Source organism: Motacilla alba, chromosome 3 (assembly GCF_015832195.1).
Source record: "Motacilla alba alba isolate MOTALB_02 chromosome 3, Motacilla_alba_V1.0_pri, whole genome shotgun sequence".
NCBI lineage: Eukaryota > Metazoa > Chordata > Aves > Passeriformes > Motacillidae > Motacilla > Motacilla alba.
In genome coordinates this window covers 105431013-105450036 of record NC_052018.1, presented here as the reverse complement: position 1 = coordinate 105450036, position 19024 = coordinate 105431013, and the positions used below count along the sequence as shown (strand labels likewise).

The window sequence follows — 19024 nt, the reverse complement described above, 5'->3', positions numbered from 1 at the left end:
ATGCAGCTACAGCTATTTTGGATAAAACTATAAATGATACTCACATATCCTTTGTTTCAGACTAGGAGGGATTCTCTGAGTTTTCAAGCAAACCCAGAACTGGCTCAAGCATTACGAAGCCAAATTATTTTACAGATAGACAAAGAACATAATGTAAATTTCTTCATAACACCAACGCTGCCATTCCGTGCTACGTTCTTACACCATTAAAATCTGGTGTTGCGCTTCTGGGAAAGAGATAAATAAAAATCTCCTGTCCACTCAACAAGGTACAGTTGCACAATACATCTTCTTCACTTAAGTAAGTTTTGCTGCAACTGCAGACATACTTCACCCAACAATCAGTTCACTCCCTGCAGGCGTGCAGATGTCAAACTGTGGAGCTGCACCATAAATCTTTATCACTGAAATAGCACAAAAAATGCTCAACATCCAGTGAGTGTGGAAGGATTGGAAACCTCAGCAGATACAAAATAAAAAAGCAGAACATATCATTACTTAGGCCTTGCATTTCTGAATGACCAGTAGGACTGGAGTCTGATCTCAACAGAGATGCCTGAGATCAAGACACTCACTGGGCAGCGGACACACTTTGCATGTATGGCACAACTCCTCAAATTCAGGAGAAACAGTATCCCAGGCTAAACAGCTCAAAGATAATCCTTATACATTGCTCAACTCATACTGAATGTACAACAGACCTGGAATAACTCTGAGAATTGGATAACCAGGATTTGGTCCCACCTGTTCTATCATCAAGTTGAAACCACTCAAAAGCAAGATACGTATCTCAAGGGAGCAGAGGCTTTAGGGTTCATGGTTAGCTCAGGACAAAATGCTAAGTTTTAAGGATGAGTCAGAACTCTCAGCAAACGTGGGAAGGCAGCTCTGAACCACCATCTACTTGTTCCGTGCTTATGCAGGAGCTAAGCAGAGGCCAGTGCCCTCAACACAACCAGAAGGTCAGTGCTCTGCAGAACCACTGCAATGGCAGCACAGCAGCATCTCTTTTCAGTGTAAAGCTCCCTTCCTGGAGCTATCAGGCTTGAAAAAAAAAAGGAAAGAAAAATAATCACATTGACTTTTTTTGTGTTTGTCTTTCTCCCAACACTGTAAGCAACATTAAAAAAAAAAAATGCATTACTTCAAGTTTTGAATCCAAACTACTCCTCTCAGCTAATAAGTTCCAAAACTATACACTCTATGCAGTTAATGAAATCACAAGAAAGAAACATGTCTCTTCTTCTCCAGTGCAATCATCTGCAGTAACATTTTTGAGGAATTAAACCAACCCACAGGAAAATTATTATCATGCTTGGTGCAGAAAAGTACCTTAAAACAAAGATGTTGACTGTGCTAACAAAGTCTTGGAGATTGCTGTGTGTGGCCATTCAGTCACAGTCAGCAGTTAAAGGCACAAGCAAGAGGGGAAAAGCATTCAAAGGGATGAGTAAAGGAATTACTCTCCATTTAATGTGCAACTCACCTACTACAGTACTGAGCTCACAAAATGGAAGTGACTTACTATACTAACCTACATAAAATAAAGCTTCCGCTGTTACATGGAATTGAGAAGAAAAGGGGAAAAATACTCAAGAACCTCCAGGAGAACATTAAATTCTTCTTAGCAGTTTGGGATTTAACTCAAGAAATCACCAAGTAACTTGCTCTATATTCTTCCTTAATATAGTTCAGGGAAGCAGAGACATTCATCAGCAGAATCATATAATGAATAAAAACATTCAGCAGGAGGTGGGCTAACTACATTATTTACAAGCAGGAAAACCACAAATGAGCTATTGCAGCTTTCCAGAACAAATAGTGATGCAGGATCTGGTTCTGCACTAGCTTGCACTTCATTCAGATGTCGCTGATCCACACAAATAAACAAAACAAAACAAATCTGAAAACCCACTACTGTTGTGTCTTTGATTTCACACAGGTGTGAATGACTGCCCATTATTTCAGATGTCATGTGGTCAGGCTGAAGTCTAAGATTTTGTTAATAATTTTTTCCCTTCAAACAATCAGTTCCCTTTAAACAATCAAAGAATTCGTTAAAAGTTATTCTTTTCTATCCATGTGCTAATGAAGCCAAGACTGGACTAAAACCCCAAATTCCACTGCCCACAGACTAATAAGAAAACAAACTCATTTTAGTAATCCTACCACGTCAGAGCACCAATTCATTGGTGACCTTCCACACCTGTAAAAGAAAGGAGGCAAGCTTCCAAAGTCCTGCTGTACCACATCAAGAATAAGAACCCTAAATCACTGTCATTTCAGGAATATTAAATGTGCAACAGCAGGGCAGAGAAACAGTTATTCCTTCCCCTCGTCCAAAAGTATGCACAAGAGCTGGCTGTGGCAGAAGGCCATGGAAGGCAAACTCCAACCCTTGCCATACTTTCTCTGAAGAACTCTGACAGACTCCATGCCAACTCCAATTCCACTATTCCTGGTATATCATAAATAGCTACCTTGGGACACTTCAAGAACTTTTGCCATTTGAACCTGGCAGAGCGAAAAGACAAATTACAGCATTTTGTACAAAATGTTTCTGCTCAAATGAAACACAAAGTAAATGCAAATTATAATGAGGCAGCAAAATCACTCAGAAATATCCTTATTAAACAAAATGCCCCATAAATAACTTCTGATGCAAAGCATTATGTACTACATAAATTCCACTGTGCCTCGGAAATATTTGCTATCTGCAAAGTAATAGCTCAGGAATAGTTCTTGAATTTTCCTTTGGCAGTACTACATAAAAAAAGAAAAAAATTCCACATTTCTCCTCTGGTATGTCATGACTAAGTTGCTGTAAAAACAGACTGACCACTAACCAATCTCTGGGCACCCCACAGAATGTGCTCAGAAGTTCTTAAGCAGTAAACACCAAAACGAAGTTACTGAAAAATGCAGAGTATCCATCCTTGATGGAAAGCTGAATTTACTTAGCGCACACTTGCTTTAAAATCAGTTCCTCACAGGGCAGCTCAGACTGCCACTGGAAACAGGCAGGAAGCAGATACTCAGTAGCACCAGGCAGAAAAAACAGAAGGGTAGGAAGAGGGAATTTCCTGATCCACAGAAGTGACAGTATTATGAAACTGCCTACCTATACTGTATTTTTCACCTTAATTGATGATTAAGTGCAAGGTTTTAAGAGAACTTCCCTCAACCCTCAATTAGAATACCTAAGCAGATACAGCTTTCCAGGAGGTAATTCCCTTCATTAGCTGGAGATTATAATCAAAGAGTTTCTGGTTATCTCTGTTGACATAATATTTGACTTCCTGAAAGCATACGGAGTTTTATGGTTAAGTTTCTAGTTTAGCAATGATCTGAATTTTGCAGCCTGACAGTTACTTGCTCCAACACCCCAACCATCAAGATTCCTCAAAGTCCACTCAAGCTAAACCCTAACACACAGCAGGAGACACTGCAAACCTATCCCATAAACAGGAAATATGAGACAAGATTTAAATGGATGCATTTCAATTTCTGTAAGACATTAAGACATTCCAGGAAACCTTCTCTGAAATTCCAGTGGCATGCATATCACAGGCACATCATAACCTGCAGGAAAGATTTTGAAAAGGTGAGGTACAAACAAACCACCATATGAGTTACAAGAAGATTAATTTTTATGGAGGTCCAAGTTCAACACACAAACAGTTGCTCAAAACACAATTCTGGCAAGCATCCACCTGACCACAGCAGTAAAGAGCACTTCCCTTCTGAGAAATAAAACAATTGCCACTGCTTCAAGTTGTACAATGCCGAAGGTACAGGAGAGGGAGGAAAGAGCACATCACAGCAACGAGATCACAGAAATGAGATTAGAAAGGGTAGCCAAACAGTATGCTGGAAATTTAAGCAAATAAATAAAGCCCTTAAACACACAGAAGTTACAAGCCACCCACACCTTCAGGAATTTCCACAACAAACATTTCAAAAAACTTTGAAGAAAAACAAATTAAATTGGAAGGAACACAAACATAAACCTGGATTCTAGAAACTGCTTTTCTACTGAATTTTAAAATCGCCTTCACAAATCACAGCTGTGCCTCCATTTCTTTGCAGAGATATTTCATATGCTAATGACCACATACTTTTCTCACAGGTTTTCAAGGCAATATGTGCAAGTACCCAATATTACTGTAAATTATTTTCTCACCAGGAAAGTAATTGAAAGGAAAAAAAAGTATATTTACAAGCCTCACAACCAGGAAATAAACATACATTTTAAAAGGACACTATAAAAAGTGAAGCAAAATAATGAAAATATTCTCTCTTGACATCTAGAAAAAGCTACAGTAATTCAAGCATAATTATAAATACTTAACCAGTTAATGCCCTCAAATAGTTTGGCTTTCTTTAGAAGCTCAGCAGCAAATATGAACTGCTTTAATATCATGAGGGCATCAGTGAATTAACATCATGCTTGTCTCCATTAACTGAGAGCAGAATTAGGCTTAGAAATGCCTTCTTCTCCCTACCAGACAGACATGACAATTTTGGCTCATAGCTATTAAAGTCAATGCCTCCCATGTGATGAATCCATCCCCATTCAGATGTCTAAACTTTGTCAAATCTTGACACACCACCTGGGAAATGGCCTTTCAGTGGAGAGACTGTTTTTCTCACAAAAAGAAAAAAGAAGCAGGGAAAATAGCACCTAGGCCTTTAAGTGCCTGGCATAGAAAAATATGGTATGAGACAGACACTAAGGCAAAGAGAGAGAAGAGAATCTGGGCTTATTTGTCAAGGCTTATGTTTAAATTTTGAGTCTGAAAATGTCACCAAGCAGCACATTTATAGACTTCAAATATCCCTGTCTGATGGGAATACTCTGAGAAGGGACATCAGAAAGTAGCAGTGCAGCTCTTCTGCACTGTGTCTTACAAACACACACACACACAAGACCCCAAGCCCCTGTGCTAAGTTATTATGCTTAATTCAAACATGCAGTTTGACCCTGCTTCTCTCGAAGGTAATGAAAATTCTCCCACAAGCTTTTAGGAGGGTGTGGGGGGTGGGGGGAGCGGGGTTGTGTTATTAAAAACAATGATCAGGATACCAAGAGTAAATCCTTGTAGCTTTGCCAAAATTACTTAATTTAGCATCTTCCATCTCCTGCAAATTTCCTCTGACGCTTCCCATTGGAAATGGATCTGTACCCCTGATGCTGGAACCATGCTAGGAATGACCTTTGCACCCTGTCACTGTAAGAGTTCACATGCCAGGGACAGGGAACACAGAGAGGCTGGAGAAGGTGTGTCTGAGAGAAACTGAAAATCTAAACTTAGAGCAGGAACAAATGATAGCCTAAGGTGAGCAAAATGCCACGCAAACCTAGCAGTCATAAAGTTTTCTTTACTGCTTTAAGAATCAGTGGGATAACATCAAAACTACTAAAGAAAATACTTGCCCCAAATACATTAACTAATTTGATCCAACCTCATCTGACGGTGAAGTATTAGAGAAAATTGTTTCCTGAAACTGGAAAGGAAAAAAAAAAAAAAAAAAAAAGGAAAAAAGGAAATCCCTAAAAGATGGAAACCCTCTCTGAAGTGAAAGAAACAAAACAAGAAACTTCCTTTTAGAGACGGAATTATATATTCTTAATACCTAGGTTTTAAAGTGTAAAATTTCATTTTGCTGACCATGACCTGTCATCAGTAAGAATTATCAATAAACATTCTACTTCCTAATTAAGGTAGATGGAGGGGAAAAAAAGTCACAAGGTTACATGGAATAAAATTATTCAAGTTTTGAATAATCCTATGACACTTTGATGTGAACAAAAGATTTTAGTGCCACAAATTCAGTCTGGTTAAGAGCTGAATGCATTGAGGCTTTAGAAAAAATCAAGAGCCAGCAACATATGAGGTAGAAACATCTGTAATTATAACTATGATCATACACAGGGTTAAATACATTTACTGACAATATGAACTACATGACCAAGACAAAGCAAAAACTCTTTAGAGAGGTTTGTTTCCTTATCAGGAAACTTAATGGTGAAATTGAAGCAAATTTTTAAGTACTAATATCAAGACTTTATTGGACGAGAGGCCCTCCTATTGGTAGTGCCAAGGACCACAAAGTGAATGTAATATTGTCAGTAAGTAATACAATTTCCATTAAATGATCTTAGCTTTGGAGAACAAGAATGTAAAATATTCAAGACAAGAATAGCTAGACAACAAATCATCAGCTCCTTGCCCCGGCTGCACACCTTTTTCTCCCCCAGAAAGTTTAAACACTAGGCTACTACTGATAAGATCAGATAACATCTCTGCTAAATCAGCCAGGAAGACACTTTTCAGGCATTACCATGAACTCCTGCAGCACATACTCAGCAGTGTAACTGCACAAATACTCACTGAAGTACCTAAGAAGCTGCACCACCAAAAGCAACTGGTTACCAGATCATGTTCTCTGAAGTCAGTGTTACTCAAGGATAAAGTTAACCAAAAAAATAACAAGTTAATTAAATAATTCACACCAGCTGTGGTAATACACATTGTATACCATTTTCTCTTGGTAACCTTATCTCTAAATAGTGTTTGCATTTTCAGTGTGCGGGTTTATCAGCAATGAAGATATTAAGTCATCCCTTATTTTCAGAAAAACCAGTAACATATAAGGGCATAGACAGTACATATTTTTAGCCAGCCTGCTTACATCCAGAAAAACCCATTTGACTAATTTAATTTCAAAAATTAAATTATGACTTTTATAGAGATACAGAAATTTAGAAGTACATATTTTGTTACCCAGAAGTGGCTGCTAGCTGTGAAGGTGAAAATAGTCAATACTGGACGTGGAGTGAGACACTACAGCAAAATGATAATGGTCTTCTCTGCAAATTTCTGTTTGCATAGGAAGCAGCTTCTATAATTTCCTCTAACATATCAGTTCAGCAAGAAAACAAGACTCTTTTGTGTCAGTCCCTATCAAAATTATAAAAGGATCTTTTTAAATAATCACAAAATAGTACATCATGTGTTTTCTAGAAGTAGGGGGAAATAGAAGGAAACTATTCCAAGTGTGTTAACATAAGAATCCTTGTCTTTGAGTTACAAAGTATACAACGAAAACAGGGTAAAGACACACTGAGTGATACTATGCCAAATACCACAGAACACAAGACCAACACTTTCTTTTTGCAAGGAATTACCATCATCAAAATCAGACAGTTATTTTGAAGATCCCTCTTCATGGCTAGAGACTTTCTCACTGCAAGAAGAAAAGTTTTGGAAACTGTTGTGGAAAAAAATGAGGCTCACTGAATTTCTACACCAAATACCTACCAGAAGAAGCTGGTAGCCTCAAAATTTGTTTCAAAACTGTAGCTCCCTTGTATACTGGAGGGAATCTGAGAGGCAACCAGCCTGGAGCACAGGAGCTGTAGTAGGTGGAGCCACAGAAGTCTGGGCTGTCACAATCCTAGTCTCTTTCAAACACTACCAGATCTTCACAGAACCACACTGACAGATTTCAACTTTTGCAGCTTGCTCGTTAACTGGATTGTGACCCTCTGCCCACGCATCCCCAGCAAAACAAAGTTCAGTGGACTAAGCCACCTTCAAGTCAGCCCCCACCCAAGATAAAACCAGCGAGTTGCAATCAAAATGTGACTTCTATTTCCTCCTCCTCCTCTCGTTACTATGTGTCCTGCAAAACAGTCCGACAACACAGCGCTTTATTTACAAAAGGCAGCGTGGTAAAGGTGAAAGAACTTTAATGAGCACGAACAGGAAATACCTTGGGACTGTGGTGTCCCCACAGCACAAATGACATTTCCTTAAACCACTGGGCAGACAAAAGCAATGGCAACCCTTCCTATCACTTCTTTATTTTAGTTTCAGGTATTAAAATGATAAAGCTATACTCCCACTTAAGTTTCATCCTTTTTAGACTATAGGAGTAAAACAGATCACAAGCTCTTACTCACAGCCAGAACAAAGAGCCCAAGGCTCCAGTTCTACTAACAAGGCAAAATGATTAATGATAGTAAATGAATTGATCTAATAAGAAATGTACAGGGTGTTTATGGGAAAACACTGTATAGATGCATCTGTGGGTAAGGCCTGTGTGTATCTGTTCACTTTTTGCTACCATTCTCCACACACAATCTCCTTATTATGAATCTGGCCAAGAAAATCATGAAATCTTGGGAATGACTAGGGAAAAACAAAGGAAAAATACCAATCCAAATCCAGAAACCAAGATTCTGGCCACGGGAAGATCAGACTGACACATGGATATCCACGCCACATTAGAAACAAAAACTCAGATTTAGATGGGATGAAAAGCAACAGAATGGAAGCAAGGAAGAAATGCACGAGGCCTCAGCTGAGAAGGTAAATTGCTTTGGAATAACACTGTCCATGGAAAACCTCGGAGAAAGGAAAGGAGGAAGGACTCAGAAAGGGAGACCTTCGGGCCCTCCACCACATCCTCCTCCAAGCCTCAAACTCTGAGACTGAAAGGAAACTGAACAAAAGACCAACGAAGCACTGCTGTTCTAATCCCACAACCTTTGAAGGAAATGAAATTATTTTTATTAACATCTACAAACACTTTTTTTCTCTCCCACTTGGAATGGCACACTAAACTCACTTTTTACTTCTACGAGAAATATTACTGTACATTTCCATCAAATTGCGGAACAAAATATATCTTTTCCCCTAAAAACGGCACACAAAAATACCACAGCTCATAACATTTACAAGGTCCCTATGACAAGCTTTTCAAAAAGTTACCAAGAGAAGGTGCACTCAGAAGCTGATCCCTAAGAATAAAAGAAAACTGCAATGTTGTGTAACAAAACTAATTTAAATCAAACTGGAAGTCTGGATACGGATAAGGAAGAATTATGAAACACAAAGTCATAGGAGTCTGGATATACCTCATGTGGATTTTATCCATGGTGACCGCTAGTAAACCTAATTAGGCTGTCTTACTAGAAATAAAGCAAACTGACCTGTCTGAATAGAAGATTTTTGCAGTTATTATTAAGCCTAATGTCATGTTTAAACTATTTGAAATAAAAATCTTGTCGTTAACAAAAGATTGCACATGACTGCCCTAAATCACTTGCATTTTTTAAAGATTTTGGTCCACATTAGAGGCATTCCCAAGCTTAATGAGGATTTTAGAAAAATAACGTGTTGAGGTAAGTTAGACCAGAGTAGAACAAAATATTCCAGTTGTTCAGCCAGAAAAAGAAAATCAAATTAAACAAGTACAAATGCTTATGGAAGGAATGCCTGCTTTGCCAAAAGATAAAACTTAAGAGTCTAGAAACTGGCCTTTTCCTTCAATCCTGCCTCAGCTATCCACTGTAGCTTTTTTAGTCGGGTTTTAGAGCTTGGCAGCAGGATCTAATTGCATCTGGAAGTTTTCTGCACAAATGGAGATTGTAAATTTTTTACAGGATAAAAGCAATTAAGAGATGCTAAGAATAGGTTAATATTTTTCAAAGACACATCTAGGATAATTTATTACAGTTCACTTTCAGAAAATAATACAGGAAGAATGATTTCCAGGATAGCAGCCATACACCCACTTTGTATCTCAAAATCCTGTATTTGCAATTTATTCATAAGAAAACTGCAAAACAACACTGGTCTCTCCAGCCACAGGTATGAGTCAGTAATGAAATTACTGTTATTTGCTGCTGCTATTTAGGATTTCAGGATTCAAACACTGATCTATGGGTGTAAGGTAGCTTCAAAAAGAAAGGTAGCTTCTACCTGTCTTTGTAAAAAAAAAGAATATATATATTCTAAGAATTGAACCATATTGGACCAATTAAGCTCATTGCTTTTGGAGCACAATATCCACACTATAGTCAACTGTGATATAATAATATGCTGCCAGTTACAAAAAAAAAAAAAATATCAGTAAATCCAGGAGAAAAGGGGCAAAATACAAGGAAGGATTTTAATGAGGTACATACACAGCCTCATATGCGACACAGAGGTTAAAAATTCAAACACACCCTCAGCAGTACATTTTACAGTTATGATCATACCATAAAAAAAACCCTACTGGATTAACCCTTAAACATGAGATGCCCTAGTAACAGGGAATTTATTGTGTTGTCATGAGGTTTATAATGCCCACTGAGCAGACTAACTCATATAATTGTATTTCTCCATTTGTCCCCATTAGACCAAAGCATGTGAGGAATTTCTGTACAGAATAAAGGCATTTCTAAAATTCCTGGAAACTAAGTATTAGTTAGCTTTCTATCTAAGCAAGCCATGATCCTTTGCAACAAACAGGACATTACTGACAGAAGTCAGTCAACCTGAAGACACACACTCCAAATATGGCCCAAAATAGCCAGCCTTGGAGTACTTCCAAACTTCTCCTGCTCAGGCAGAACAAAAAGAGCCAAAAAGAACACCCTTTAAACTTATTTATACTTAAAATTAAGGGTTTTAATTTTAAAAAAACCACTTTGTGTAATGAAAATGTGCAAAGAAACAAACATGTTACAATGGATTAATGCCTCACTCTACTGGAAACTAATAAAAATCAAGTAGAATTAACTGGATGGTCTCGCAGCTCATTTGATCACATCAAAACTGTTGATCAACTTACTTACAGTAATTAGTTTACTGTGTTCAAGGAAAGAATCAAGACTGGAATAAATATGGGAAAAAAATCACAATTTAAAAGGTGTAGACCTTAAACACAGAGCTACCTAGCACTAAAGCCTGCATGGGCAATCATTCTTCCACATATTTTCCTGCAAATACTGTTTCCTTCTTTTTCAAGTAATTTGGTGTAGAACTGCATCTGTAGAAAAGATGTTCACACAATATTCTGAAACTCAGAGATTTGAAGGTCGTTTTGAAGGAGATTTGAAGGAGCACTGAAGAAAGTTCTTCTTTCACCCTAATCAATAAAAAGCATTTAATTGTTGGCTGCAGCTGTGTAACAGAAACAACAGATTACATAAAATAAGCAGTAAAGTGTTATTGTAAACAATGTCAGAAATTTATGTGTCAAGAATGCCACAATGATGGAGCCTCGTCAGTTCATACGGCTCAGCCACAAGCAATGAAACAACTCACATTTAAAATCAGGAATATGCCTAAGCACATTAAGTGGCCTTGACAAGCAAGATGCTCCTCCTTTCCCAGGAAGGACTGAATAACTGGTTTTGCTTATGTCAGACCAGGAGGTATGCCCATTTTTATGACTAGAATAAAAAGAAGTTGATACCTTTTAGAATGTAATTAGGAAAAAAAAAAAAGTATTTCTAATGGTTAGATAGTTAGATAGTACTAAGGTTGAAAGTACTGAGCACCAAAGTCTGCTTTAAAAAAAACAAAACTTGAAAGAGTTGATTGCTAAGTCTTTTACTGTCTGCTAAGAATAGGATCTAAATGAATGATTGCTGTTTTAAAAACAAAATATAAGCAACTTATAGCTGAAAATGGCTGTAATTTTGTTCAGGACCTATACAGAGATAAATAAGAAAGAAAAGGTGCAGAAGCCTACAGACAAGATTTTATTTTCTCTTGTAACTAATATGTAAAAACAAACCTAGCTCAAAAAGGGGCTTACCATTTTTTCTGAAGAAAAACCATGAGAGAGATCAACAGAATGATAACACAGACAACCTCTCCACATCTCTGTCTTGAAAAATTGGTTTTATGGTGATAAAACCATTTTCAATATCCAGAACAGATGCTGCACAACTGAATAACAGAAGTATGAGACCAATGATGACAGCCTAGTGTATGACCATATCAGCACTGCATAAACACCATGCATTTCAGTTCTACTAGAGACGAAACGAGAACAACTTCATCCATTTTCCAAAGCTTTCTCTGGTAGGAAAAACAAAAAGCAAACCAAAGAAGAACAACAACAAACTGAACAAAACTAATCAAACAAAAATTTTACTAGAGGACAGTTTACATTTTCCCAACAAGAGCACAGATTTAATGAAGTCACTGACCTCACCACGGTATTGAAGGTGCCCTCCATCTTCCCTCACTTTCATCACCACATATTTGGAGGTTTATTCTATTATTCTTTCAATGCATCCTAAAGAACATTGTTCTAGTTTCTTTTTAAAAGCAATTCAAACTGGAGCCATTGGAAGGAAAGAAAGTTTTCCCAGAACCAAAACATCTCCAAAAGCTTCTCTTTATCACTATAGTTCTCTTTCAAGTTCGCCTTATCAGCCTTCGTTACCTCCCTTACACTCTTGCGTCAGCGTGGCAACTCACACACAAGTAGAAAAGAAAAAGCAAAGTGCTTGGAATTCTCAACAGCTTTTTCTGGTAAGCTCCAGTTGCTATAATTAGACAAGCCCTTTTCTAAATCACAAATACAACTATCAATAGAGATAAAAACGAAAACTAGCATCAAATACATAGAACGAGCCAAATCTAAGTGTTCCAGTTTCTTCCTGTTATCTCAAAATGTGGCCTGATTTAACCCTCAGAACACAAATATATTGGCTGTTTCCATGGCTGTGTTAGCATTTAAGATACCTATGTAATATAAACAACAAAATCAAATCATCTTATTAACAAGTCACAAAACTAATACTGTGTAAGAATAGGGAATGCAATTATGTTTTCACTCAAAGCCAAAGATAGGATTTTAGAAGCAAAGCAGCTTCTGAATCACAAAATAATGAACCTGACACTTCTGACCAGTCTAATGTCATTTCATGCAACAAAAAAAACTGAAATTCTACAAAAATTTAAAACTCAGCTTCACACTGTAGAGACCTTACTTTCTCCACTTCCTGAGTTAAACTTGCAGTATTAAACCAAAATATGAACAATTAGTTCAGATCTCAACTCTTTTACCCAGATTCATTTTTAAAGTAAGTTCTAGCTCTAGATCACAAGTTCATAAAGTAGTCCTAAAAGATCTAAGTACTAGAACATGAAGCTTCTTAGTTCCCCTAAATATAGCAGCAGTCACATGGCTGTCATTAAGACATTAGCTTTTCCATGGCAGAATACCTCCTAAACCTTTCCCCCAAAAAAGTCAGATTGTGGTTCAGTCTTACATGAAAGAGCAGATAACATCTCAGATCCAAAACAGTCTGTATAAAAATACACATCCACAAATGCAACCTCAACTCAAACCCTCCACAAAACCAAACAGTAACACCTCAAAACTACACTGCTGAAAAGCAAGAAAAAATTACTTGCTGCTCAACAGGAGCCTGGGATCACTGAACAGCTGTTTATTAGCCTTTTCTTAAAATTAACAGACTATAAATAGGCCTTATTTACTTCTGGAAAGAATAACTTATTTTTTAAAAAGGCAGTTCAAGATGACAATCAGTTCTCAGGAGTAAGTTTGTACTCTGCACTTTGTACACACACACACACACATCCCAGTTCATAGCAGTTCCCTGACCAGTTCCAATACATTCAGATTGCACTCTCCATAACAATCTAGCCAATCTGTGGATGCTTGGCAGAAACCCACAAAATGCCAGCATCCAACTGACATCCACCAATAGATATACCAGGCCCCAAGTTTTATTCCACTGATGGGAAAAATAAATTAATACACACTATTTTATATGGTACATTCAAAACCAAGAGCGCTTCACATGCAGCAGCTTTCTGAACTCCCTGGTGTAAAATTTCTGCTACTTTTCCTGCTGTTCAAATAGAGAAGCTAAAAAAAAACTGAGCTGAAAGCACTTCAACACTGAGTCCTTTAGAGAGGAGCGGGCAGAGTCCATGGTTTTCTGGCTGCCAGCCTTCCACTTCTGCCACTACTCAGCACATCTCTGACTTTAAAACCACATATAACCTCTTTCTAAACAACCACTTGCATTGTTTCTCCTTCTGGGGAGAGAGATAGGAGAGGTCATGATTATATCAAAGCACAGGGTACCCTCAGTTACTCCACTGCACCAGAGCACTGGAGGGTACCCGACCTCTCCAAGAGCCTGATTTTGCCAACTCCCTGATCCCAAGAGGATTGCCAGAGACTGCCAGTTTCACTAGGAGGGCTGGCCCTCAGGGGAGACACTCCTGGGAGTGTTTGGAGGATACAGACATCATTCACACAGATACTTTCACCAGCAGGTACCAGCCACCGCTGGCTCTTCCATGTCACCTCACAAACCCTCCTGGAAAGCTCCCAGGGCAGAGCTGGGAGCAGACAGAGGACCACACCACAGCAACTCAGCCCTGGAAACGGGAGCAACTGGTCTTCTCTGAAGCCTAAGAGTCCTGCTAAGGCACAGCTGGAGCATGAGAGTGGAAAAATAGCAGGAAAAATAGGCCAGCAAGAAACCTTATTCCAGTCCAGCCTTTCCAAAACAGTGTATTATTTCCATCAGCAGTTGGGAAAGCTTATTACAGAAATCTTCAGGTACTGTCAGAGCCTTGCAATGATGCATTTACCCATTAAACAACCACCACTGAACGCACCAGCACCCAACACAACGGGTCCTAAACACACTGTTGCTCTGATCATCTAGATATGGCTAACTTGGTTGTTATTATTATTATTTACAGGGTATCAGCTGGCTAGATCCACTGCAGACTACACTAAGTTCCTGCATAAAAAGTACCCTTGGAGCCATCATATTTTCCCAGTCTTTTACAGCTTCTGTATGCCAGTGACAGTTTTAGAGGGAAGATTCTTCAGAAGTACTTTTAATTACTATTTCCTCCTTAGCTAGAATGCATTAATTATAGCCTGTTCCTCCAGATAATAAGAAAACAAAAACCAGTGCAATATGAACACTACAAGAAACTTAATTACTGAGTCAGATGTCCTTTAGATGTCAGTATGACTACAGAGGAGCAGGAAAATAAAACACACACATATCAGCCTCAAGTTGTTAGATCAGTTATCAAAACAATGTCTTTCCTCAGCAACTTCATTTTGAAGAGCTCAACCACCTAATTAATCAAATGCCTGTTACGTGTTTCAAAAATATGCCTTTTTTAATAAAGGAGGCCTGCTGATGTATTTATTACAAAGCAAATGTGGTAAATGGTTCTGTATGCAAATACAGAAGTGCAGCATGACTTTGAAGTTTGAAGGTCAGATATAGTAACCATTCTCATCAAGGTTCTTATGTCAGACTGCATCTTCTGGTTTACATCTGAGTTTAGGAGGAGGAAGAAAGAGAATTAAAAAGAAGAAAAAAATAGAGTCAACCAGTTCTGTGACAACTTAAGAAGAACTGGCACAATATCATTCACCTGCTTTCCTTTAAAAATCTACTAATACCCCATCTCCCACAAAATGAAAAGTCTGCCAGGGACACACAGATTTTCATTCTGCTTTTCAACTTTGATTTTCCTGATGAAAAAAACAATCCACTTAAGTCAGCAACAATTTCATATTGAAGAGAATGTCATCTTCTCCATCTTCACAGATGTTTCAAACCCTTATCATTTCAGAAAGCTGAAGGATTTTCTTGTTGATCAACATGTTTTATTTTAAAGCAGTAAAGATTCAACCGCAGAAGCAAATCAGAGGATTGTGCATTGATATTTTTGCAGGCATCAGAGGATTTATCCCTCACTATTCCATATTCCCAGCAACTTTAGGACACAAAACTCAACAGCTGGGCCTGAAGGCAAACAAATATGCTAGGAACACAAAAGTCTGATCCATGTCAAAAAAGAAAAAAAAAAAAACAATAAGCATGTTTTACATGCATTCCTCAAAGACAAAAAACCAATACAGATTTCTTTTTAGCACCACCACCACATTTAAATACAGTGAAACTGACAACACTTCCCAGTAAAATACTCAGTTATAAACAATCCCCTCTCACACATAAATAACAGAGACATTATACAAAGCAGACAGGAACATGGACGGATGTACACAAAATAAACACATCCAAACTTACCCCACTCCAGATACTCAAGGATGTTCTTCTCTCTTCTCAGAGGGGAATTATTACATTCATCATAAAGGCAGATGAGTATATCCAGCAAGGTTTCCACACTGAAGCATTGCCCATTAGTCTGTGTTGGCCCATCCAAAATAAACTGCTCCAACTGCTTCAAACGCACTTCTCCAGACATGGCTGTTTCAGTTTGCATTGGGGTTTCTTTTTTAATGATTATTATTACTTTGTCAGAAAAACAACAACAACAAAAAAAAAACTTTTGAGGGTTTTGTTGTCTAAAAAGAAGTCAACAGTATTTTTAACAAGTGTCAAACTGTGACGGTCCTTAATTGCCAGCCCACCTCGGTGCTCCCAGCCTGAAACTAAACCCTTGGAGTTTCAGACACACACATACAGTGTGGATATCTGTGTATTCGTGACATTTAAGAGAATAAAATAGTTATCCTAAAAAAAAAAAAAAATTAATAGGCTTAGTAAGAAGTGCGGCAAAAACAGCATTCCTGATGCTTTAACAATAATAATTGCACTCAAATTCAACCGAGACTGCCTGACACCGATTTCACCGTGCGTGCATAGGCACACGCAGTTATATATTTAAGAAGGTCTTCTCCTTCATTCCCAATGCAGATCATGCAGCGCGATCCTGCGAGGAGCCCCGCCGCAGCACCACGGGCTAACAGCCCCTCCGGTTCCGCTTCCCAGCACGGATGGGAAGGGAAAAACAGATGTATTTACGTATTTATATAAGCGAAAGGCAGCAGAAACGAGGGCGCACACCGGCGGGGAGGGAGGGAGGGAGGGATGAGGGGCCGCGCAGCCCCGCCGCCCCCCGCCGCCTCCCCGGGCCCCGGCAGCGCCTCCGCGGCCACCGCGGGGTGGGGCGCAGCCCCCCCTCCTCAGGGCGCAGCCACGTCCTGCCCCGGGCAGCCTTTCCCTTCCTCCTCCTCCTCCTCCTTACCGAGTCTCCTTTTAAGGCTTTTCAGTGATTCAAAAAAACTAAAGTCTTCATTGTCGCCCCCTTCTCCTCCGCTGCGCCAAGGGGCGGCGGGCGGGACGCGCGCCCCGACACACCGGCACAAGCGCTCCGAGCCCTGTCAAATCCTTCCCATGGCTGCGGCGGCGGCGGCTGCTGCTGCTGCGGAGACGGCGCCCTCCTCCTCCTCCTCCTCCGCCCGGTGCGCGTCCCGAGGCGGAGGAAAAGCGCCGGCGTCTCCGCTCCGGCCGCACGCTGCGGGCCGGGAGGCCCCGACGACGGCGGCGGTGCTGGTTGTGGCTTCAGTCCCGGCGGCGCGCTGGTGTCCCGGCTTCGCCCCCCCGGGCAAAGGGCATCCTCGGGCGGTGCGTGTGCGGGGTGTGTGTGTGTGTGTGCGTGCGCGGGGCGGCGGGGAGGGGTAGCGGCGGCGCCCTCCCTCCCCGGCTCGCTCCCTCCCTCCCTCCGCTTCCGCGCCCTCCTCTCCCCCGCCGCTCCCTCCTTCCTTCCCTCCCTCCTTCCTTCCTTCCCTCCCTCCTTCCCTCCCGCGGTCACACGCGGCAGCCGCCGCCGCCGAACGCGCTGCAGCCCAACATGGCGGCCGCGGCGGGGGGGAGCCGCCGCCGAGCGCCGCCGCAGCGCGGGGAGCCGAGCCCGGGGCCGCCGCTACTGATGGGATTGAGGGGAGGAGGGGATGCTGCTGCAGCAGGGAATGCAGGGATACGGGCGGACCCAGGGATACGGGAGGGAGAGAGGGCGGGAGTGGGGAGGCCGCAGCGCCGCTCCCCGCAGGCTGCGGCCGCCCAGGCTGGGCTATCCCGGCTGGACTCGCCTGTCCGGCCGGGGATCCCTCCGGGCTTTGCCCCGAGCTGAGGGGAGCGCTCGCCGCCGTTGCCCGGCCCGGTTCCGCTCGCCGCCTCCCCGGCCGTAAGGCTTGTGATTAAAAACCCCGGCCTGGTTATGGAGGGCGGGCAGGGGGAGCGGCGCCTGCCCGCTGTTCCAAGGGGATCTGCCGAGCTCCGGGTGCGGGCAGGGACTCCGGCTCCCTCACGATTCGGGGCCTTAAAAACGTGACGGAAAACGCGTCGGCTCTTGGCGGTTCTGTGCCTCCCCTCATCGAGGAGCCCGCCGTGCCACCAGAGTTCACGCCGGGGAAAGAAGCTCCTTTTGCGGGCATTTCAAACCCATATCGTTTAAGAGAGCTGGAGGATATTCTTGTTGATCAACGTGTTTTATTTTAAGGCGGTATAGACTCAACCGCAGAAGCGCATCAGAGGATTTTTGTGCTGATCTCTTTGCAGGGCCGCCTGTGGGGTGGAAAATGGCAGCTGCCCACCAGCACACGGCGGCAGTTTTCCTGGCCGAAGGTGTCAGGGATGCGCTGTGGTGCTCGGGGGATTGAATGTCATCTCTAAGACAACGTGTCACTTCAGTTTGTCCTTCCTCAGAAGCCAGGTGAAAGGGGAGGAAGGCCATACAGCCCCCAAAGGTCATTGGCTGTAGGTGAACTTCAGCATTCTCCTGAAGCCCACCAAGTCCTGCATCTTCTGGAGCTCAGGAGAAGGAAAAAGCTCAGGCATCTGCTTCCTCAGTTCAGTAACCAACAGATGACCCTCAGTTGGGTTTTGCCATACCAAGCATCTATATAACACTTTTTTTTTTAAACTGGCCTTTTTTACCAGCTGATCTAAAACATCAGCAGTCTCACATACCCAGTAAAATGCACTACATGATTAAAGTCCTATATGTTTGTTCAGAATCACTCAGCTGTATGTAAAGTCACTGGTGCAAAGCTAGAGAGGACAGTGACTCCCACCCTCTGCCTGCAGAATGGCAGAGCAGACTTTTGGCGAATGAAGAAACGTGCAGAGAACTTAATTCTAAAAGCTTTTTGTGCAAAAACCCTCCAAGAAATGTCAGAAACCACTACAACTGTAAGTGATGGGTAGAAGATAGGATTAAACTGAGAATTAAACTAATAAGGAAAGGGTTTCCTTCCTGTGCTGAGGTACACCCTTGGTATGACAAGTGCCAATGTCTTGGGTGCTGCTGGTCCTGGGCTGCTGCAGTCCCAGCAGTGCCTCTGTGGTAGGAGCCTGCTCCAAAGCTGTGGCACACAGGCAGTTTTACTGAGAGAGTAAGGCATTTCCTGC

The 19024-nt window shown here is 41.2% G+C and overlaps 1 protein-coding gene across 11 annotated transcripts in view; it reads right to left on the bottom strand.

Moving 5' to 3' along the window:
* The window catches only part of CDC42BPA (CDC42 binding protein kinase alpha), a 182526-nt gene extending 165215 nt beyond the window's left edge, over positions 1-17311 (bottom strand). For 5 of the 11 annotated variants that reach the window (XM_038132510.1, XM_038132512.1, XM_038132513.1 and 2 more), the window contains exons 1-2: positions 16860-17310; positions 15899-16123 (exon numbers count right to left, since the gene is read on the bottom strand). In XM_038132510.1, the coding sequence (XP_037988438.1) occupies positions 15899-16094 (196 nt within the window). In that variant the 5' untranslated portion in view covers positions 16095-16123; positions 16860-17310. Of the gene's footprint in view, positions 1-15898; positions 16346-16859 lie in introns of all 11 variants that reach the window. The other 6 variants (XM_038132508.1, XM_038132515.1, XM_038132516.1 and 3 more) reach the window with 3 other exon arrangements.
* Positions 17312-19024: the final 1713 nt, after the last annotated feature.